At 42.5% G+C, this 24,580-nt stretch overlaps 1 protein-coding gene across 1 annotated transcript in view; it reads right to left on the reverse strand.

Moving 5' to 3' along the window:
- Window positions 1-24,580, reverse strand: part of dcc (DCC netrin 1 receptor) — a 224,859-nt gene that overhangs the window by 127,413 nt on the left and 72,866 nt on the right. Inside the window, exons 8-12 of the mRNA XM_028602136.1 lie at window positions 16,126-16,285; window positions 11,152-11,306; window positions 9,721-9,869; window positions 8,517-8,655; window positions 4,504-4,553 (exon numbers count right to left, since the gene is read on the reverse strand). Coding sequence (XP_028457937.1) covers window positions 4,504-4,553; window positions 8,517-8,655; window positions 9,721-9,869; window positions 11,152-11,306; window positions 16,126-16,285 — 653 coding nt within the window. The remainder of the gene's footprint in view (window positions 1-4,503; window positions 4,554-8,516; window positions 8,656-9,720; window positions 9,870-11,151; window positions 11,307-16,125; window positions 16,286-24,580) is intronic.

Raw genomic sequence — 24,580 nt, forward strand, 5'->3', positions numbered from 1 at the left:
ATATCATTTTCTTCTCTTCCACATCTACAGGGAGGTCAGAGGTCCGGGTCTGGGGCTGGCGGGCTTGGTGACACAAACTTCATCAGGGGATTGAACATCTAACCACCTGCTGCTTTAGTATGTTTGGTATTCAGCTTTTTTTTTTTTTTTTTAAACTGTTTAGTTGAGAAGACTCACGAGGCTTTCAACTGTCAAGCAGCTCTGACACCCCCGATCAATCAGCAGAGAAATATCAATCACATGCAGGGAAATAACTTAATGAGGTCAGCTCTCCACAGACAATCTGACCCTCCTGTTTATGGACATAAATAACGAGCCGTTCACATCGACGCTGGAAACATCCGTCATTTTTCTCGTCTGCTGCTTTCTGAGCTGGGTGAAGAAAAAAAAAAACCTGATGATGAAAGGTGAAACCTTCTGAACCGGCTGCTGGTGAAGGCAGTATAGGCAAATGCTTGGAGAGCCAGAAAAAACAATTATGTGTAAATAGTGGAGGTCAAAGTCCCCGCCTTGTTGTCCACAATTATCCTAATGTAATCACATTTCGGTAACACTTTACTTGAAGGTATCTACATAAGAGTGACATGACACAGTCATGACACATGAACCCTAACCCTAACTTGTTTTGACCAAACAGAATGACACTTACTAAAAGAAGAGTTATGTCAATAATGTTTATGACATGTTCATGACAGTGTCATGTCACTCTTATGATACCTTCAAGTAAAGTGTAAGCCAAGCTTTTCTCAAATCCATGAAAAGCAACTTGCATAGCTTTTGGTAGTAGTCTGGCTCGATGGATGTACATTGCTGGACTTAAAGCCTGTCATAGATGTCCCTCCCCTCTCGCTTTCTCCGTTATCAGGGCCCCACCCAGCACAGTTTGGTTTAAAAGAAATACAAACAAGCCAGAGCGCTTTCCCCCCTATCCCAGAATAGATGGGCAGTGTAGGCAGACCATACTCCAGCACTGACACAGCGCTGGGGAGGAAGGTCTGGCTAGTCCACACAGCTCTCCAGGGTGGGAGAAAGACCGGCTCTGGTTTATTGGCATTTCTTTAAACCAATCACAATTGTCTTGGCCGGTGCTAAGCACTGGACACAATGACGGTGCCGCTGCAAAATAGCCTCGTGAAGGAACTTGTTTTGGTGGAACGTGGGTACGTTTAAAATTAGTTTAAAGCCTGGTTCAGACGGCAGGATAATTAGGCCGATTTTAGCCCCGATTCACCCCTCCCGACAATCCTAAGGAGGCTCCGATTATTGTAAAATAATCTGATCAGATATTCCTGCCGTGTGTGGTGTGTTAAGACTGCTCTCGTCTGCTCCGAAGGACCTCGGGACCTCTCCCATCTCAAATCGGGGATATCCAACATGTTGGATTTTTTTGGCCCGATTTCTCCTCGTGTGTGGTGTCCCCCCGGGGACAAACGAGCACGCAGCCTGTGTAAAATAAATAAAGTCGATGGGCATAACTACATCCACAACTGCAGTCCACCAGAGTACATGGAAACGAATATATGAACGTTTATTTCAACGGTAATTAATCTGTGTAATACGTGACGACATTTCTATGAGAAAAAACTAATCACCTCCATATCATGATGTAGCAATATAGTCCATGCTCGCGTTGTCTTCTTTGACCATCGCCTTTTCTTTTGATAACGCTTTTTTTCGGTTAAAAACAAACTACAAACTATCGCCACTGCATCCTCTTCGTCCGCAATGATTGTTTACTCTGAAGTCACGTTTGATCTCGAGGGATTTTGCGAGATTTCCCGTCTGACCTGGGAATGTTCGGGAGTCAAATCGGTTCCTGTGTGATGTGTTGATTTTGCCGTGTGCTGCGCACCACACGCTGTACCGCCAAAACTGTTAGACCTGTGATTTTTCATCACCGTGTGTGGGGTCTCTCAGGATTGGAAAATCGGCCAACAATTTTAAAATCGTCCCGTGTGAAGCAGGCTTTAGTCGTGCAACAGAAAACTCAGATTGGACAGATAGTCTAGCTAGCTGTCTGGATTTACCCTGCAGAGATCTGAGGAGCAGTTAACCATAGTCCTCACAAATCTACCGGAGGTTAGAACACCAACACAAAGGAAGCGAAAGGAGAGAGACATCCGGCCAAATTTTCCAGCGGGACCTGAACAATCCCGGAAATGAAATGCCGTCGGTATAGACTAGCAGAAGCAACAAACACATCAAACGAGATGGGCGGGCCAAGATCTCCCGACTGTTTTCACAGCAAATGTCCGCTCGCTGGACAATAAACTGAACTACATCTTTACGCAATTTGGTTCCTCTATGTACTGTACATAGATGGCTGACAATAATGTCTCTTAGTCTTGAATTAGCTGCAGGCCTGAGCAAGGGAACATGCATTTGTAAAACAGCCAATAGGAACGCTCTCTCACTCTGAAATGACTTGTGATTGGCCAAAGTCTCCTGTGAAGGCTAGATTTACTCAAGCCTGAGTATAGAGCCAAGGAGGAGATGCATTAGTCTTTTGTTTTTTTTCCAGACCACTTGAATTACAATAAATTGAAAGTCATGCTCCCTCACAAACATGTTTTGCCAGTTTTATGCTTTGCAGCAACGCAATACAGAATTTTTTTTCTGGAATTTGCAATTATATAAATATATATTAGTTATTGACTTTATATAATATTTGGGTGCCCTGGTAGCTCACCTGGTAGAGTGTGCGCCCCACGTAACAGGGATCAGTCCTTACCGCATCCTTTGCTGCATGTAACCCCCCGTCTCTCTACCCCTTTTCCTGTCTTCAGCTGTCCTATCAAATAAAGGCCAAAAAGCCCCAAAAATCTTTAAAAAATAAATAAATAAATAAAAGAATATTGTAATACTTTCATCAGTGGGCAATAGGCTCAATCACCATTGTGATACCTCATCTAATGCTAGAGACTAAACAGACATTTATTTAAATGAAAATCTTCGAAATTGCCACTTTGAGTTTCAAGTCAAGGCTTAAAACTTTTCTGTTTGCCATTGTTTCCCTAAGTTGATTTAAAGATGGCCATCTAAACCTCTAAGTCTATTTTTTTATGATTGTTGAATTTTCTGTTCTATTTGCTTTGTATGTGTATGCATGTAAAGCCCTTTGTGTCTGAATTGCTCTATAGTACAGTACAGGCCAAAAGTTTGGACACACCTTCTCATTCAATGTGTTTCCTTTATTTTCATGACTATTTACATTGTAGATTCTCACTGACTGGCTAGTAGTCCTTACCTAGGTACTGTCAGGGCACGCCCTCATACTCTGCTTCTGACTGGCTAGTAGTCCTTACCTAGCTACTGTCAGGGCACGCCCTCATACTCTGCTTCTGACTGGCTAGCAGTCCTTACCTAGGTACTGAGCATGTGCGACTCCCAACAAAGATGGAACAGAAGTGAGATGCCTCACTCTGTAGCTAAAACAGAGAGCTCAACACACAGGGTGAAAAGAGGAGCTGCAGCAATGTGCAGTACAACAAAGATATGGTGTTTTCTTTTATTAAACCATGTAAACCTATTCTGATATAACCTCTAAATACAATTATGAACCTGAAAATGAGCATAATATGAGCACTTTAAGTTACTGCTAATGGGAACGCAGCACTTCCTGCTGCTGCTTCACATTGGTTTACCATCAGCGGACCAGCTGGAATATTCGTCACATATTTGTCACACTCAGTGCTAAATCTCCGATAAAAATGGGTTTACACGCGAAGACACGGACGCATTTGGTGCTAATTAGTCAGCGGATCAGGCGACAGCTCCAACACCTAATGGAGGAAATGACAGATTTTACTTAACCGAGCTGTCATGTGAAAAACCGGTAGCAAAAATCCTCTATACTAAGATTCAACCAGTGCCAGTGGTATGAAAGGTTACACACTTCCTGTCTTATAAACGGGCGTGGCCTCATTTGAAAGTGTAGTCAACGTCGTGTGGGAGCTCTCAGTCTCATTTTCAACGCAAAGAAAGCGGAAGGTGAAGGGACATCCGGGGGAACTTTCAGCTGCGCCGGAACTATCCGGTAAAAGAAACTATGGTCGAACCAGACTAGTACTTTACATGTAATTATGAAAATAGGTGCTCTTCAGTATTTTCATTCCATAAATCACATGAGCAGCTCTGACAGTAAACTGAGGGACAATAAATGAGTTGGAATATATGTATGAATATGGACACATTTGTAGATCACATCAATCAGTAAAATGAGGCCAGATCAGCAGAGAGCAACGGTTGACTGATGGCAGTGTCGCAGTTTAAATGTGTGTGAGAAACCTGGGAAATCAGCTGTGAATGTTAAATGGTCAGACTCTCTCAGTTCGACCAAGCAATATGTTAAAATAAGTCTTTCTTGAAATTCAACTAAAAAAGATCCTGAAATAGTTTCCAGTGGATAACTTCATCACCTTGAATGAAGCAGGTGACTGCAGCAGTGTACAGATGTGGACAGTGAGAGAGGAGGAAATCAAAGTAGAAGGAATGTAAACTCACCCTGGACAGGACAACCTCTAAGGTGATGTTGTTGGGAGGAGCGCTGGGTACTGCACAGACAAAGACAAAAAAAAAACAGCGTGCATATCGAGTTATTCATCAGTCAAAGATAAAAACCTGCTGCTAACCAATACAACTTTGACTCAGTGGAAATGTTGAGACGGCAGAGGAATCTGCACATTTTAGGCTTCTAAAAAAATCCTTGAGAGGAAACAATCTGAGAAGGAAAAACCGATCCTAGCCCATGACCACACTGGGGTCACAAACCAAACAGCTGTGGACAGGACTATGGTTAACTGCTCCTCAGATCTAGACTAGTTAGTTTTCTGTTGCACGACTGAAACAACTTTGAAACGTACACGTTCCACCAAAACAAGTTCCTTCCCGAGGCTATTTTACAGAGGCACCGTGGCTCCTTCCCATCCCGGAATGTTGTGTGGACTAGTCGGACCCTCCTCCGCAGCGCTGTGGAGGAAGGTCTGGCAAAGCGAGACCAAATTTCTAGTGAGGAATTGGCGATAGAGCTTTATTTCACTCATTCACTGCTTTGTTCTAACGCCTCTCGCTCTCTTCAGTCACTCTCTATCTATCTTGACCATATAACCTTACCGTGCTTTCGGGTGGTCGTTGAGGCACCGTCTGAAGCTCTGCCATTTCGACCAGCTGTTTGTAACATAGAAATAAAATGGACTATGGATCATTTTATTGCTATAGTTTATAGCTGACTTGACCAACTGACTTCTCTGAAACAGGAGGCGTCCCTTACGTTCTAAAACCAGCCTCTGGAGACTCAACCAGCTGAGTCTCAGGCGACGCCATCAGCTGGTTTGAGTCGAGCTGAGACGGGCCGGTTCAGACCGTTGAAACTTTATCCCTGTAACGTTCTAAACCGTTTTCGTCTCGTTGCGACTCTTTGGTCTGAACTGGGCTTTAGAGACACACGAAAGCCCTGAATGGCAAGCCACTGTCGCATTGTCCATGTTTTTGTTGCTTTTTCTGACGTTATTGATGCTTTTTCCCACGTCTTTGTTGCTTTTTTAAACCCTGTTTTGCATCTTAATGTTCTCCATTACTGCCTTCATCATTCTGAAACCAGAACACAACAAATGATGATGACTCATTTTCACTCCTGCCACCCAAAGAGAGGCAGACCCTGATGTTTCTTTTTTTAAATTGCACAACGTAGGTAGGGATGCTGCATTGATTTGCGGGTCCAGTCAGCGAGACTTTAGGGAAACGACATAAAGTTGAAGTTATTTTAAAAACCTAAAATATTCGGGGCTTTGGAGAAAACATTCGGGGCTGGAGAATGTTGTGGGCTGAACATCTAAAATGAGTTTGTTTCTCTCTGATGTTGTTTTGCTGTTTTTTTTTTATACCAATGTCAGTGTGGTGGCTGAGTGCTGGGCTGGCTCGGTTTGGTGTGAGATCCCTGCTGTCAATCAATCATCCTGATGATGACATCAGCACAGACAGGAAGCAGACGGATCAACGCTGAGACGCCGTTCAGCCTCCGAGATCTGAGTGTGTCACTACAGCGAAACAAGATCACCCCTGGACGCATGACAGGTGTCACACACACACACACACACACACACACACACACACACACACACACACACACACACACACACACACACACACACACAGTGCGTCTCACTATCTTTGTGGGGACCCATCATTGACATAATGTATTCCCTAGCCCCTTTACCTAACCTTAACCATCACAACTAAATGCCTAATCTTAACCCTTACCCTAACCCTAATCATAACCTAATTCTGACCATAATCCTAAAACCAAGTCTTAACCCTCAAACAGCCCTTTAATGTTGTGGGGTCCAGCATTTTGGACCCACAAAGCGGTCCGGACCCAACAAGTATACTGTATTCCAGGTTTTTGGAACACACAAATGTAGTTAAACGAGAACACACACACACACACACACACACACACAAATGCTGAAATTGTTGCCAGTGTGTCACTTTTGCAACAATATAATACAACATTGCTTTAAGATGGCGCTATCTACATGTTGACACACACACACACACACACACACACACACACACACACACACACACACACACACACACACGCGCAAACGCACATGCACACACACATTCTGGAAAATGATCCAAAACATAGATGAAGACGATTAAGAAGGAGCTTTTTTTCTCTCCATTGTCGGAACGGAGAGAAAAATAGCTGACTAGGGCAAAGAAGAAGAAGAGCAAAAAAATAAATCGGAGGACGGAGAAGACAAACAAACAAGCAAGATAAAGGAGAGGTAAGGATTTACAACAAAGACAAGAGGGAAAAGGTAAAAACAAAAACAAAGTGAAGAACAGTAAGTACAAGACACATGAAGAAAAGAGTAAGAAGCAAAAGCAAAGATGACAAGAAAAATATCATGAAGAAAATAGATGTAGGGCAAGAACATGAAAACAAAGAGGATAGCAACAAGACAGCAACAGGAAGACAAAGAGGACGAGGATGAACAGGACGATGGTGAAGAGGCAGCAGACATGGGGTCCTGTCCCGTGAGTCGGAGACAGAGTGGGACGCTCAAACTGACAGACGCCTTGATAACTGTCAGCTGCTTATCTGTTGATTCAGCTGCTCACTGACTCTGTGTGTGTGTGTGCGTGTGTGTGTGCGTGCGTGTGTGTGTGTGTGTGTCTTTTATTGTGGATTCAATTAACCCACGAGTCATTCTTATCATTGAGACGCAGCCGGAAGATTCACAATACAGCCACTCTGCATCTGTGTGAGTGTTTGTGTGTTTGTGTGTTTGTGTGTGTGTGTGTGTGTGTGTGTTATTACAGATCAGTTTTATGGTGTGATTGCAGCTGGACGGATGCCTCTATTCTTTCTCTCTCACTCTCTCTCCATCTGTGTATGGAAGTTTATTAACAACAACAGAGCTGCCTGAGCCAGACCCCCCCGCAACCAAATAAGCATCTGTATAGGTTGATTGTGCAAGCAGCACATTACACTATCGCGACTATTATGCTTTTCCATATTTCCTTTCATATCTATCATGTCATAATGTTGGATATACATGTTAAACGTGGCCAAAACATTCAAATAATGAGGTAAACGTGTTTCAGACAACTCCTCATGAGAACGTTCAGATTTCCAACAGTTATTTTCTACTCTTGGCTAAATGTTACGCAACTTCGAGCCGCCCTTCTCTGATTGGTCATCTGCTCCAGCCAGGAAAAAAAGGTAACAAATTACAATGTATCGCAGAATACTGCAATATGTTTAAAATCGCAATAAAATCGTCCGCTTGGCTTGGTAGCGTTCCCGTCGTGTTCAGAAAGAACAGGGGAGACACTTTGGTTCTCCGTCTCTCTACGCCCCCACGCCCCCCCAAAGATTGACAAAATGATATATTATGTTATATATTCTGAGATAAAGCTGTTTTCACACATACTGGCAATTCGCTTCTCGTTCCCCGCCTTAAAAGTTCATCGGCTACATTGCACGTGTAACGTAGGCAGAGTGGACGGTCCAACACTACGCTTAGAATCAACGAAGCTGGCGACACCGGGCAGAGAGCAGCGTGGTGGTGGTGTGTATGCTCCGTGGAGATCCGTTAATTGTTTGGACACCCTCATAAATAGTTGTGTGATGTTGTTTTTATTTATTCAGCAACACCCCTCCCCCCCCTCCATTTACCTATGTTTTTATGTCTAAGTGACTGATGGGACCAACAATCTTTTTGCAGCCTCTGTGCAATCTCATTGCAGCCAGTTTGCAGCTGCTGGTCACGGCGTGCTCGCTTAACACTGGACCAAATTCAAATCCATCAGTCACTTTCACACAAAAACACTGGAAAGGTTAGGTTAGGGTTTCCAGGTTGAATAAAAACAAAGTTGTTGAACAGCGAACAAAATGAACAGCAATGCATTCACTTACTGATAAACGTAAGTTACCACATTGTATAATTGAGAGATTAGAAATAAAAAAGAAATTAAAGAAAGGAAGAAGCTAAGAGACAACTCACCATCTGATTGGGTGGTGACGCTGACAGTGTCCACGGCGGCGCCGGGTCCATAGCGGTTGATCGCCAGAACTCGAACTGCGTACTCAGTGAACTTATTGAGTCCTTCCATCTTGTAGTTGAGTCCGTTCACCTCCACACTCTGAACGCACACACAGAGGAGTGATTACACTTTGGCTATCACTCTCAGAAAAATAACGAGGCTGGGATTTGATTTGGGACATTGGGAATTGGATCAACGGTTTATTAAATTCCACAAAGTTACTGGCGTCGTGACAGGGAGTACTACGACAGTAGCTATGTTTCCATCCACTTGTCCATTGTCATTATCTGAAGTGCTCTACAAACATATAAGCGAATAAAGCCGCTAAAAGTGTGTTTCCATCCCAACCCTTTGAACGCTGCGATAAAAAAGGTCCGATGTGTTGGTGTTTGCTTATGATGTCATTTCTTGGACTATCTTCAAATGCTTCACATCCCTAAAATCAGTACAACCTACGCTAAAAAGATAAAAAGATATGTAAGTCTTTTAACCATAATAATTAATAAAAGTATTAATTATTATATATTATTATTTTGACATTTCTTAGATTCTTGCTATCTAAAATAGCCGTTATATTCAGCTCGTAAATTAAATTAAGAAAAGTCTCTTGTCTCCTTGTTCGTCCACTTATATCTGTCTTTGTTGTAAAGCTGCAAAGATTAATCAATCAATCGATTAGTTGTCAACTATTAAATTAATCGCCAACTATTTTGATTTTGAGTAATTTTTATGAAAAAAAAGTTAATTTTTTTTTTATTCCAGCTCCTTAAATGTGAATATGTTCCAGTTTCTTCACTCCTCTGTGGCAGTAAACTGAATATATTTAAGACATGGACAAAATGAGACATTTGAGGACGTCATCTTGGGCTTTGGAAAACACTGATCCACATTTTTCACAATTTTCTGACATTTTATAGACCAAGCAACTAATCGATTAATCAAGAAAAATAATCAACAGATTAATCGACAAAGAAAATAATCGTTAGTTGCAGCCCTACTATGTTGACACCCGCCATGTCTGCAAAGAAAGCGGAAATGACCTAAAACTTCTTTTCTTTTTTTTCCTTAGTTAATTGCATTCTTTCAAATAGCAATTTGAGAACGATGAATCCTTCAGCCCTAATTCGCCGAATGGATGGAAACATGGTTAGTGATGGTGCTGACCTGTTCCTTGCCCGATGGGCTCTCAGTCCACAGCAGTCTGTAGCCCAGGATGGGGCCGTTTGGTTGGCTTGGGGGATCCCAGCTCACCTGGACCGAGGTGGGAGACAGAGCCTCAGCCTGGACAGACTCCACCCTGCTGGGAACCTGGACTGTGGAGACACAGAGAAAACACACTGCTCACACACCATCCCACATACTGATGCTACTGCTGCTGTTCTGCTGTACACCTTCGACGTTTGTTTTTTAAGCCCCCAACGTGGTCTTCCAGGCAGCGCTGCCTGGAAGGCACTAGGATTAGGCAATGGTTAGGGTTAGGGTTAGGTGCCTTGAAGTCGACATTGGGGGCTTAAAACACCAACGAGCTACACCTTCCACCGCTACATCTACCATTCCCACAGTGACCGAGACAGGCCCATTATCTTCAGAAATGAGAGTTTTTCAAGTTGTTATTGGAGGGTTGTAGAGAAAAGATGAATACTTTAAAAAATATTTTTACGGATGTCCCGATCAGCTTTTTTGACCCCCCTGATGCGATCCAATTTTTTTAATATTGAATAACTGTCAATACCGAGTCCCGATCCGACACTTGTATTTGCTCAGCGTGGGTGGTAGGTATGGCCAGAGGTTAGAGAAGTGGTCTATTGGCTCGGAAGTTGCTAGTTCAAACCACCGGTCAGATATCAACAAACAAATATGTGGCAAAATGACAGCTGGCAACCAGAGGGTGGTCAGAGTCGAGGTCAGATTAGTCTCGAATTGCCGGAGCTTCCTCCACAGCGCTGCGGAGGAGGGTCTGGCTAGTCCACACAGCATTCCGGGATGGCATTTCTTTAAACCAATCACATTCGTCATGGGCGGACTCAATGACGATGCCTCTGCAAAATAGCCTCGGGAAGTAGACCAAAATATTCAAAAAATATAAAGCACATGATACAGAAAACAAAGAAGACAGATTTAAGATTCAGATGCGTGTGTGTGTGTGTGTGTGTGTGTGTTAGAACGTGTTCTCACTCCCAAATTGTAAGCTGATAAAACTTGGTCAGTGGCTCTCAGTGTCAGATACTGACACAGATACTGTATGGAACAGAGCAGCAGCTCGACCGTGGTGCTTTAAGATGACCTAGTATCAATAGAGGGGGGGGGGGGTCAAACAACACAGGACTTTCACCCATGAGACCGGGGTTAGTGTCCCATTGTTGTCCCACGTGTCACTGAAATGTATTTTATAACCCCACCCACCATCTCTTCCTAAACCTAACTGTCCCGTTGTTGTGCTGCATGTCAGTTAAACATTCGTACCGACCCAGAGCGTCAAAAAGTGACCAACCCAACCAAGCGTGTCTAAATATGACGCTAAAGGAGACTTTTTGCATTAGGAGTGAGAATGTTAAAACGTGTGTGTGTGTGTGTGTGTGTGTGTGTGTGTCTTACGGTCAGGTTTGGTGGTGATCCTCAGGGGGGCGGAGCTCTCTCCTGGCCCCACGTCGTTGTAAGCGATGACTCTGAAGCTGTAGCTCTCCTCTGGTTTCAGGTTTGAGACGGTCAGCTCCAGAGACTCCGGCTCCGACACATTCACTGACCGCTCCCTAACACAGGAAAACACAATGTCATGTACCAAACTACTTTCATTACAAATCTAAGACACATAACAATGTACATTTTTGAATTTTAATACTATAATTTTTATTATCTCCGTATCTTCTTACTGAGGTATTACTCATCTCTCTTATTTATTTAATGTTCTTTGCTTCATATTATTTTGTTTAATATGAAAATCAAATAGAGCTGCATTTAATCCAGTTTTATTTTGTAACAATACAGATAATCTGAGCTGAAATCAGATATCATCGGTTTAATCCCGCAGTGACTGCAGCTAATCCTCAGATTACAGCACTTTGCAGCCTCTCAGTCCTCCACCAATCTGCAAATCACTGAAGAGACAGCTGCACAGATTAGCATGTTTCCACCGCAGAGTCATGTCCACACAGCTGCTTTCTCTGCTCAGTCCACGGTAAAAAAAGATGACTTTTATACTAAATATTAATGGGTTGAGGCAGTGTTGTAGTCGAGTCACCAACTGTCGGGTCAGAGTCAAGGCTCAAATCCCCAGTTTTGAAGTCCAAGTCCAAGTCACCAAAGAAGAGTCCGAAATAGCGAGAATAGCGACTCCAGTCCGAGTCCAGGACTCGAGTACTCCATTACTACCTGTTACACATTAAAGTAGTCAGAAACTTCATCCAACTTTCGAGTTCTATTTCATGATTGCTCGAGTCCGATTTCATAAATCTTTGAGTCCAAGTCCAAGTCATTAGTGCACGAGTCCAAATCGAGTCACAAGTCCAGAGAATAGCGACTCGAGTCCGAGTCCAGGACTCAAGTACTTCCTTACTGCCTATTACAGATAAAAGTAGTACTTCTTCCAACTTCAGAATTTGATTTCATGAATGCTAAACTCAAAGTCCAAGTCATCAGTGCGCGAGTCCAAGTCGAGTCAAGAGTCCAGAAAATAGCGACTCGAGTCATCCTCCAGTCCGAGTCAAGGACTCGAGAACTCCATCACTGGGTCGAGGTACTGTATCTATCTCACATTGATCTCACTGCAGTTTCTTGACTTGATTTCATCCAGTGAGCATCAGACACAGACACGGTTTGGCTTCCCGATTTCTAACTGATGCTCCATTTAGAAAGAGGGGAGGAAGAAAACTGTACAAATAAAAACAGTGTGTACAAATTTGGTTTGGTTCCCACCAAATAAATGACTACTGTCAGTGTAAGAGCACAGTTTAATATGAGCAACAAGAAATGGTGACTTCTGCTCATTTCAGAAAGGTAAAAATAAGTGTAACTCAGAGTGATGCTTAAAGAAATTGTTCAACATTTTAGAAAATATGACTATCCACTTGCCAATACTGTCCTAGCAGAATACCCAAATACAACAGCTTGAAAGGGGAATGTTCAAATAGGGATTTTAGGGACATTTTATCCTCTGCAGTCTGTGAATGTCCACTGCCATTTCAATGCCAGGTTAAGCAGTTATCAAGATATCTGCCTCTGGACCAAAGTGTTGGACAGACAAACTGACAGAGCAGCAAACCAACCAATATCACCATCAGCAGCAGCAGCTACAGCAGGGACACACAGAGGTTAAATAAAATACAAAAGGTGAGTGGAGTTCTCAGGGTTTATGAATCCATATTTCCCTCTGAGCTGTTGAGTGAAAAGGCAGAGAGGCCGAGCTGGATGTGGAATTAAGCAGCAGGTCCGTGTCCGTCACACAGTTTGAATTCTCTCTGCCCTTCAAAAGCACGGTCTGAGGTTGTTCAGTCGGCGCCAAAACAAATAAACCACAGTCAGAGGGAGATGGCTCTTCCTCTGCTTCCTTTTTCATTATTCCCTGTCATCTATTCCGCGGTTTCTTTGGATTCGCTCATGAGCAGAACCTCTCTCACTTTGATCCGTTTTCTATACCTCTCTCTTAAGCTTCCTGCATTTCTGTTTCATCCTTTTCTCCTCAACCTTGCCCTGATGATTCAAATATTAATCTATATTGACGATGTTTAATTTCCGCGATGGTTCCAGGAATTCCGCCAAGTTGTCCCTCATTTTTGGCCGGATGTGGAGGAGGACTATGGTTAACTGCTCCTCAGATCTCTGCAGGGTAAATCCAGACAGCTAGCTAGACTATCTGTCCAATCTGAGTTTTCTGTTGCAAAACTAAAACAACCTTTGAACGTACACATGTTCCACCAAAACAAGTTCCTTCCCGAGGTTATTTTGCAGAGGCACCATGATTGCGTCCGGTGCTTAGCACCGCCCTAAGACGACTGTGATTGGTTTAAAGAAATGCCAATAAACCAGAGCACGTTTTTCTCCCATCCAGGAATGCTGTGTGGACTAGCCTGACCTTCCTCCTCAGCGCTGCGGAGGAAGGTCTGGCAAAGTGAGATTCAATTATTAACCACAGCATCAACAAATTTGTCCTCAAGCGCCAGTGAGTGCACGTGACCATGGAATTCACACAAAAAAAGATCCATTAGCAATAAATGTGTTTTTCAAATGTATAAATTCCATCCAAGTCTCTTTTCCATCAACCAATTTCTCTAAATGACATAAACTTGTTATTCTCCCATTCAATTTTCTCTCTATGTTTGCTCGCAGAAACTGAGGCACCTATTCCGTAACATCTCTGTAGAGAAATGATAGAGAAAGATGCTTCCTATAATGGAAGTCATCCGCACTCTCTCTTCCTGCCATCTTCCTTTCTCCTATCATCTTTCCTTGGTTTCCATCTAAGTATCTCTCCCTCCCTCCCCCCATTCTTCCACTCTCGGTGCTGAAAAACCTCTGTATTTCTCACATAGTCATTAGAACTGACAAAACTTCTGCCTCTGTTCCTTCTGTGAGTCATTAGGACTGACAGAATCTTTCTGTTGTGTGATTTTGTGATGAAACTTCAGTGACTCTTTTTGTCCAGAGTACCATTCAGAGCCCTGAAGCACTGCAGGCCAGTTAGTCCCCGAGGAAACAAAGCTTAAAAGCCTGGGTGTGAAAGCCTTCAGCTGGAGCCCAGACTGTCAGAGGTTACCATTTAACATCAGCGAGGGACTCGCCAATATGTCACCCACAGCAACAAACATTCAGAGCTGCTGTGTGCAGCAGAGCTGTGATCAAATGTCTTAAACATACCGTTAGTATGTCCTTTGTGCCTTTATAAGTCAACAACACGTTGAGTTTGGATGGCAATGTCGGCCTCCACTTTGGTTTAGACCAGTGTTGTAGTACTCAAGATCGGGCTAGCTCTCAAGACCACTTTTTGAAGTTCTCGTCTCGGGAATCAACCGCAGTTTTTACCCCGTCTCGTCTCAGATAAAGAGGACTCTGGATTTTCTTTCAAGACCAGAACTGCAGACACATCCCTAAATTGCCTGTGCATTGTCTAGTTGTGTGTTACCATCATTACTGTGATTGGATGTAAAACTTCCTGCTTCAAAGGCAACCAATAGCTTGACTCATTTCTAATTTGAAATTTGTTACTGTTAACCCCCTCTCCCAACCCCCTTTAACACGCACTCCCAAGAAAGTGAATGCGGCAGACAGGAGAAGAAGCTCTGGCTGTCTGGCACTGGTCTGGTCTTGGTCTTGACACGGTCTCACCCTGCCTTGGTCTTGACTCAGTCTCAACCCATCAAGTCTTGGTCTTGTATCGGTCTCGATACACTCTGGTCTTGGTGATGACTTGGTCTCGGTTTAGGTGGTCTTGACTACAACACTGGTTCAGACTGAAATATCTCGCCAAACATTGAATGGATCTTCATGACATTTTGTACAAAACTTGATGGTCCCCAGAGGATGAATCCCAATGACTTTGGTGATCTTCTGACTTTCCCTCTAGCTCCACAATAAAGGCATTTACACACCAGGGGCGTGACGAACAAACGACACAAAATTTGTGAAATAATCGGCTGGAAATATTTCACATCAATATTATTCATACAGAATTTGAATGACTGACTTAATGACTTTGAATGAGAGTGGAATGACAAAATTATTTAATTACGCTATATATTCCACACACAAAAAATAACGTATGCGCAAGATAAAGCTGTTTTTTTTATTTATTTTTTTTATTATGTGCATTAAACCACATATGTGCTAGTGGTCACACAGTTAAGTGTTTGGACCCCCTCAATAAAAATGTGAATTCCCAAAAATATATATGTATATTGACATGCATATAAATCGCAAGAAAAAAAACGTCCCCAGTGTGTAAGACTCACGTGTGTGGTTTTCAGTTAAACGTCTCAACAACTGAATAGCTGCCATACATTTTGGGAGACAAATGAATGTCCCCCTCAGAATACCTTTGATGAATGATCCTCTGACTTATGATCTAGCACCATTATCAGGTAAAACTACTATTTGTTTATGTTTAATACTTTAACTACTTTTTTAACTAATTCTAAGAAAGGTAGACATAGGTTTGTGGGTTTCCCCATTCTTGAAAAAATAATAATAAAAAAAGATTAGAGCTGGGCAATATATAGATATTTTAAGTTCGGCGTTGATATATGTGGCTGGATATAGATTTTCAGATCTCAGATTTTGGATATTGTGATATCGTGCTATGACACGAGAGTTGTCTTCTACTGGTTTAAAGGCTGCGTTACTGTAAAGTTATGTATTTCTCTGAACTGTTCTAGTTGTTTTATTATTTGCCTTTACCCACTTAGTCACTGTATCCACATTGTTGGTGATTATTTATCAAAATAGTCAACCCTACTATATCGCCGCAATATCTACATCGATGTGTTTGGGCAAAAATATTGTGATATTTGATTTTCTCCATATCGCCCAGCTCTACTCTAGAGTCAGAATCCGACAAAGAAAAACTAATTCCCATCTTACCTCTCAACTCCGTCCTGGGAGTAATAAATGCCATAGGTCTGCACTGCTCCTCCGGTCTCCTCCGGGGGGCGCCAGCTGAGTCGGACAAATCGGCTGGACACTAGGACAGGGACCAGGTCGCGGGGGGCAGAGGGGAGGGCAACGCCCGGGCTGGGGGACACTGGTGGGGGATCAGAGGAGGAGGAGTAAGTCAAGGGGGTGCCAGAAGGAGCAGGAGGAGGGCGAGGAAGAGGGGGAGGCGTGTGGGCGGGTCTATACTGAGTGGGCGTGACCTCTGTTAACAGTTCATCCAAGGGGGGCAAGGGTGCAAGGGGGTAAGGGGGGAGCAGGGACAAGGAGGTGGAGGTGGAGGGAAGGTGCAGGAAGGAGGCAGAGCAAAAAAAAACAACAACCAAATAGGGAGCAAATGACAAATGAGATGAGCAGAGAAGGAACGGAAAAGACGTGAAGAGACAAGAAGGAAGAAAAGGAGGAAGAAGAGTGGTAAAGAAGATCACAGGCAAGAAGAAAGAGCATCTGAAGACTTTTTAGTCATCAATCAGAACATATCAATCATCTGGACATAGAAACGGCTGCCTCCTCTCACATTAAATCAAAGCTGGTCAAAGTAATGGGATGATTAATGGCTGACATCTCAGTCTTGCAGATGAATTCAAATTAGGGGTGCATGATATATCAACTCAATATTGTATATCGCGATATCACGTTGCGCAATATTATATCGAAAGCGGCGCGACAACTATGCAATATTTGATTTATTTTGTAACAATTGGGCAATTGCAACCCGGTCTCACGGCAGTTCGTGTAAATGTCCACGTTATTCTTAATCTATTGAGACGTGTTCACGGAGACGTTTTTCTCGTTTTTTACGTGTAAATGTCACATTATTTTCTCGGGGAAAGGACGCCGGGAGGCGCCCGCGAGGCGGCCCGCTGGGGACCCGCTGGATGAGGCGGCCAAAAAGGATGTTCCATAAGCCGGGAGGCGCCCGCGAGACAGCCCACGAGACGGCCCACAATAACGGGATGGCGGAGGTTGGGTTTAGGAAAAAGATTACGGGGAAAGGGCGCCTTAAACGGCGGGAGACGCGTCACAGTAACACACGGGACAAAACGCTACACGCAGGGACGCCATCCCCGGGAAACAAAGCGCCGCACGCGGGACACGATCCCCGCTCGCCCGGGTGAAAGTCCTGTGTTGTTTGACCCATCCACCATCCCGAACAACCTCCCTACGCGGATTTTCGGCTTCTTATATTACTCCCTACAATTTCGTGCTGTGGACACAAAATATGCTTCCCATTGAAATACATTACTTATACTCATTACTTTACATTTTCGAATTGTCAACCACAAAAAAAAAACGACAAAAAAGTCTCCGTGAACACGTAGCAAAAGATTAAAATAATGTCACATTTACACGAACTTCCATGAGACCGGGCTGGCAATTGGCCATATCCTGAGGTAGAATGTAAGCAACTCCTAAATAAGTTAGAAGATAAAAAATTAAAGACCTGGATACTTAAATGACATCTGACCTACAGGCCTTTCTATTTATAGCTGGTATTATTATTATTACCAGGTAGGGCTGAACGATTTGGGGGAAAAATCGAATTGCGATTTTTCTGCCAGATATTGCGATTAAGATTCGAGATAAGAAATTTTTAAGCATACCTAATGTTTAATATTCACTGTGTAACAGATAAAACATATCATCACACAAAAAAAACTGCTCTATATTCTTATGCAGGGATGAGAATATGGATATGAATGGCCAGCAATATGTTTTTTTCTTTAAATAGGCATGGGGACAACCCTAGCTAAAGTTATAATGATACTAAAACAATTCCAATACAAAATATCAGTACTTTCTTGTAAACTTAAATGTTTGATATGTCTCCGTTCAACAGCAGCATCTAGAAAATTGTGACAGTTGTGGGATTGGCTCATATTCTCTGCTATTGCCAGTAGTTGAAAAGAAATGCACGCTGGGATCCTTCAAGTTTACCCAAGTCAACTCCGGGAATATCCTCGCTAAAACATGCCGAGCAAGAACACTTCAAGGTAGTTGGACTGGTATTGGCTAAATGAGGATGTTGAATTGCTACAGTACTGAATTGTGGCATTTCACAAGTGCACAAGAACACTACGTACTGAGAAAAACGCAGAGTAAGAAAGGCCTGGAGTTTCCAGGGCAGAGTGTGTGTGATGTGTGTGTGAACAGCAGTGTTTACAGTAGTTCCTGCTTTTAAGTTGCCGTCAATTATACTGCTGGAGAGAACAGTCCCCAAGGCGGAAACACAGCCATAATCAATGTACCCCCCACACACACACACGGGCTGCACAATAAATCACAATTGTATCGAAATCACAATATGGACGTGTGCAATATCCAAATAATATGTCAAACCATTCTGAATGAAGTATTGTGGTGCCGCGGAGACGTCCCAGCCTACAAATCCTATCCTACAAACCTTTGTTTGGTACAGATCCTTGCAAAAATCACACAATAACCATTTACATTTCTGTTATTTTTCAATGAATATTAGAATAATGATACACAAAGGATCATTCCCTCCAATATCGTGAATCATATCGCAATCGCATATTGTATATCAGTCAAAATACAAAGTAATTCAATATTTTCATCATATCGTGCAGCCCGCCTACACACCCACACACCCACACACACCCACACACACACACACACACACACACACACACACACCCACACACACACACACACACAGTGCGTCTCACTATCTTTGTGGGGACCCATCATTGACATAATGCATTCCCTAGCCCCTTACCCTAACCTTAACCATCACAACTAAATGCCTAACCTTAACCCTTACCCTCACCCTAACCATAACCTAATTCTAACCCTAATCCTACAACCAAGTCTTTACCCTCAAACAGCACTTTAAACTTGTGGGGTCCAGCATTTTGGCCCCACAAAGCTGTCCAGACCCCACAAGTATACTGGACTCCCGGTTTTAAGACCTCACGACCCACACACAGATGATTATCTAAAACCAAACAATAAACCAATCAACTCTATTCTCTTCTCCTTGTCTTCTCTCCCTGTCTCTTTTCCTCCTCTCTTTGTGTCCTTTCCTACTCTCCTGTCCTTCATCATAAGCTGAGAGAAATCCAATCTATCCCTGGGGTCAACCGTTGGGACTCTCCGCAGAGACTAAAAGCTTGTGGCATGTCTGTACGTGTCAATACAGCTTCATTGAACACACACATTTTACACTACATGACGTGATTTAAAGGAAAAAAGAAAGGAGGGGAAAGAAGGGTGGATAAGGGAGAGGGAAAAGATGACGATGGAAGAAAATGAAACTAAGTGTAGATGAAGGAAGAGAAAGAGAAAAGAGGAGGGAAAGGGGAAGGAATAAAAAGAGCAGGTGATGAAGGAAAGAAAAAAACAGGATATAGCAGGAAATAAAGAGAGAACCAGGAGGAAGAAGAAGAAGACAAAGAGGAGGACATGTAGGTTGAAAAAGAGCAGATTTAGGAAATAAACGAAGATAAAGATAAGAAGAAGTTGAGGGAGAAAACATTTTAAAAGAGGAGGAGATGAGGAAGAAAAACAGGAAAGAGGGGAGAAGGAGAGGAAATTAATCTAAAGTTACAAGAAAGGGAAAGAGGAGAAAAGACAAGGAGATGAAGGGAGAAGGAGAAGAAAAAGAGGCTTGGAGCTGGAAACAAAGGAGTGTTAACACACCTACTCGCGTCTCTGTGAAATGAGATTTCGGGGTGTGAAGGGCGGATTGGTTGCTGCTCGGTGACCCGGGCCCAGAAACCGAGCCGGCGCTGAGCAGTAAAGCGTTACTCTTTGCCGCAAATTGACGGCTGGGCTAAATAATAGAGTCAGACACCACAGAAGAAGAGCCAGAAAACAATCTGAATAAGTGTTGAAAATAACACTGCAGTCTGCCCGACGACCAATTATACCTGCGACGTGAACGTGGACACACACACACACACACACACACGCACGCACACACACACACACTTTTTTTTCCATCACTCTGTCCATTTTCTACAAGCTGTTCTGCATTTATATTGTTTCTGCTGCCTGAATGATCTTTAGGGGAGTCTGGTTTCTACAAGAAATGTGATTTTGTGTGTGTGTGTCTGTGTGTGAGAGTGTGTGTGTGTGTGTGCGTGTGTGTTTGTGAGTGTGTGTGTGTGTGTGTGTGTGTGTGTGTGTGTGTGTTTGCAATAAAGAATGCAATGAAAGCTTATACATAAATGGACAAAACACCATGTACTATGTTTCTTGGCATCCAAAATATGCAGCCTACACAACAATAGAGGCTCTAGATATAGTATACACCTTAAAAATAAATAAAATATATCAATATATTTATATATATTGTTATACAGTAACCCCTGTCTGGGTTTATTATGTATAAGAGTCAGTTTTGACTGCAATTATATAGCTATATTAACATTGTTAATAAAATTCCATATGAAAACAAACATGAAACATTCCATAAACAAGACATTTTCTCCCTCAATGTTTTCATATTTACAAAGTGCATACAATGCACCTAAATGCATCATTATAAAACATTAAGACAACAATAAAGTATTGAGGACCAATCAGTAACAAAGTCTTTATAAAGTAATGTTACTTGAGCTGTAAATGCACAGAGCTTTAGGGGTTTTATCCGCAATTTCACAGAGAACTCTGTCTGAAGTCTGAAGCTCTCTCTGTTTGATTCAGGAGCCTTCTAGCATACGTTCAGGCAGGGATATCAGAGATGGTTTAGAAGCAAGACGCCCCAACTCAGAGTAGATTTCCTGTGTCTCTGTGTCCCGTGGGCTCCGCCACGGCCACGCTTCTTTAGGAGACAAGCGGCAGGTCCTGAGTGTATTGATTCCAACGGAACGTGAACACAGATTATGAGCGATCCTTTCCCCCCATAGTCACCAAAGTAAATATTGAAGCCATTTTTCACAAGCCACATATCTCCAGAACATTCTGACACTAAAATTGCGTTTTTCATACGAACACATGGGGAGAAAATTAACTGTTCAAGACCTGTTTCTGTCTCAGTACCAAACTCTCGCGAGATCTGGCAACACAGAGAAGCTAACGTCAGCTAACGTTTGTGAACGCCCAAACAAAACTAATCTCCGTGATGCTGAATATGTCTTTTAGCTGTGTAAATATCTATGGTTAGCAAAAGAAAATATGAATACATTATTCAAATATAACTTTTCATCCATCCACATGACGTTCACTACACATCACACAAATAAACATAACATTTCTCAAGAGCAATTTTTGAAGGGGACACAAACAATACAGCCAAAATTGTACATGTGTAGGATATGTGTAGTTGTGGAACTCCAGTCAGTAAGCTGGCAAACTATTTGATTACCTTTAAACACCGGAGGAAGTGATTCTTTTCTCTAATACAGATGATGCTGAATGGAGAACTGAACCCCCTAGCAAGAAAGCTAACGTTAGATAACTAGCCAGCCGGCTCATTTTGTGTAACCAGTGAAAGTATGTTGGGTGGAATTAGCAAGCTAGCTAACTAGACATCCAACAAGCTATTAAACAAACTACCAAACAAGCTAGGTAACATTATAATCGCTAACATAGAGAACCTACGGAAAAATCTTTTGTCGTGACTTATTTATTAATGACACAGCGTCATCAGTATTAGAGAAAATAATCCCTTCATCCGATGTTTAAAGTGAATAAAATGGCTTTGTCTACATACTGGAGTTCCACAACTCGCGTTACTGAAGTGATCCGGAGAATAGTTCCCAGTATGTATACGGTTAGAAGATGGCTGTGTGTCATGTGACCTTCTTATTTGTACATGCTGTGACTATAAAAATCATAACCTTCAGATGGGGTAGACACAAACAGTGAATGCCAAAGAACTAGTTTGACAGTCAGTCATAACGGAAAAAGAACATTAATAAACTACTTTAAAGTGGATTTTCTTCAAGGCTAAATTTATCTGGCTTTCCAATACCGATACCAGCTTTTTAGGCAGTATCGGAGGTTTTTCCGATACCGGTATTGGGAACATCCCTATGAATAACTTTATTGATAAGATTACTGTGGTAACCCATGTCACTGCTTTTTGCTAGGGCTGAGTGGGCGCTTCCATTTCAAAATAACCTGGAAAAGAACATAGATGGTCTCGGCCTTTAAACAGCTTAGTTCACGCGGCCCATCTTTAGTGCCAGTGCAGTAAAAATGTATGAAGGGGGACTTGTGGTATGAAACAGATAAAGACCAAATCTCTTTCTCTCCTTATCATTTTGCCTATAAATATTCTCCTTATCCCTTCTCTGCCTCACCCTCTTTCTCTCTCTCTTTCAACCTCTATTTATGCAGAACAAGACTGCTTCAGCTCCACTCTGATTCACATTCATACTGCCTCTCTCTCTCTCTCGGCACTCAATTTCAGGGCTCATTTCAGCCAGCTGCCGTTAAAAACGCCTGTACTACACACAAACACGCACATGCGCATGCACACACACACACACACACACACACACACACACACACAAACACACACACACACACACACACTGCCCTCTAGTTTTACATTCCTCTAAAATGGATATTTATTCCTCTAAATCTCCACCATTGTAGGTGAGTGACTAAAATCTCTAATATCTTAACTGTGTGTGTGTGTGTGTGTGTGTGTGTGTGTGTGTGTGTGTGTGTGTGTGTGTGTGTGTACTGTTTGACCTCACTGACCTGAAGACGGAAACTGACGGAATGGATGAAGTTGAATAAAGGCACGTAGAAACAGAAAAAAAGCAGATGCAAAAGGTCGAAAGAATACTAACTATATATGTACTATAATCATATAGCTTCTTCTTTTGCAACTTAGGTTTTATGTGTTTTCTTTTTGGCGTTGTTTAAAGTGAGTGATATGGTGACTTATCCAGGAGCTGTATAGCCTATCTTTATCTATATATAGAGATGAAACTATGAAACTGATATTTATCTTCTCTGACTCTGGGGAAGTCAGAAACGAGAAGAATGACCTAACCCTAACCATAAAGTGACTGTGAAGCATGGCGTGCGTGCGTGCAGAACGTGTGTGTATGTTTGTGTGTGTGTGTGTGTGTGTGTGTTGTCTAACTTGTTGTGAAAGCCCTATGTGTATGTGTCCGTAGCTATAAAGCTGCTCATCACAGTGTGTCTCTGTGTTTGCAGTAATTCCCTGTGAAAGCTGAGTGTGTGGCTACAGTACATGAATTTACCTTGAAAGCTCTGTGTGTGTGTGTGTGTGTGTGTGTGTGTGTGTGTGTGTGTGTGTGTGTGTGTGTGTGTGTGTGTGCGTACGTGCGTGTAATTTCCAGTAAAAGCTCTGTGTTACAGGGCAGTAATTCCAGGTGTTTTTCCATATCTGGAGCCCTGATGTTTTTACAGTGTGAGCAGGAAACACAGGACACACCGCAAAGTTTGAGACTGTCATCAGTGCCAAAAAAACCCTAACACACACACACACACACACACACACACACACACTGAGGTGACCGTTGAGAGCTGACCTGACAGCCTGTAATAAACAGTAGTTCGGAGTAATAATAATAATAATCCAACCTCCACTTTGTTGTTTTTTCTTTAAATCACACCTATTATGCTGACGTCCACCACAACATAACAAACCACAAGTCCAAAATACCAGACTCCAGTGCAGCGGTAAAACAATTCCAAATTTTGCCGTACAATTAATCGTCTCAGAAATAATTGCGATTAGGAGCACAATTGTCTCTTTCAGTCAAATTTTTAAAATATTTACTTATTTATTACTTTTTTAAACAAATACAAGTTTTGAATGGATTCCAGGATACATTTTATGGTTATATCAAATGTCATGTGACCCAGATGATGTAATAACACAAATACACAGCCTATAAAGTAAACCACGTCTCTTTATTATCATAATTTTTTTTTTCTAACTGTACACCCCACCCCTAGTTATTTTTGTTAATATGACAGTCCTTCCAGGATTTCACAATGTCGCGATCCCAACAATTCACAAGAAATTCAACCAATCACCATGAATTTGGTGTGACTCGCAATTTTGACCAATCACTGCAACTTTACCGCAAGTTTGACCAATAACCAGAGACCCCCCGCGACTTCAACCAATCCCAGCAGTCCCGTGTGCCAGACTTTTGCGTCAGTGTGTGACGCTGAGAGCAACACAAATTCATGTCCTTGTTTCTGATATGAAGACGAGACGTGTGTGACTCCAACATCTCACATTCACCAACAAAATTACAGCGAAAGACCGTGCAAAACATTTCAGACTGTCCTACTAACCTGTAAACATTTTAACATCAAAGTACGCTGTAACGGTTTTTCACTCTGAAGTCGCTGAAAGCTGCTGCTGTTTCAATCCTGTCGGCTCTCTGCAGTGGGCGGGGCAGCTGGGAAAACTCAGCCCAGA

Source organism: Perca flavescens, chromosome 16 (genome assembly GCF_004354835.1).
Source record: "Perca flavescens isolate YP-PL-M2 chromosome 16, PFLA_1.0, whole genome shotgun sequence".
In the NCBI taxonomy this organism is placed as follows: Eukaryota; Metazoa; Chordata; class Actinopteri; order Perciformes; family Percidae; genus Perca; species Perca flavescens.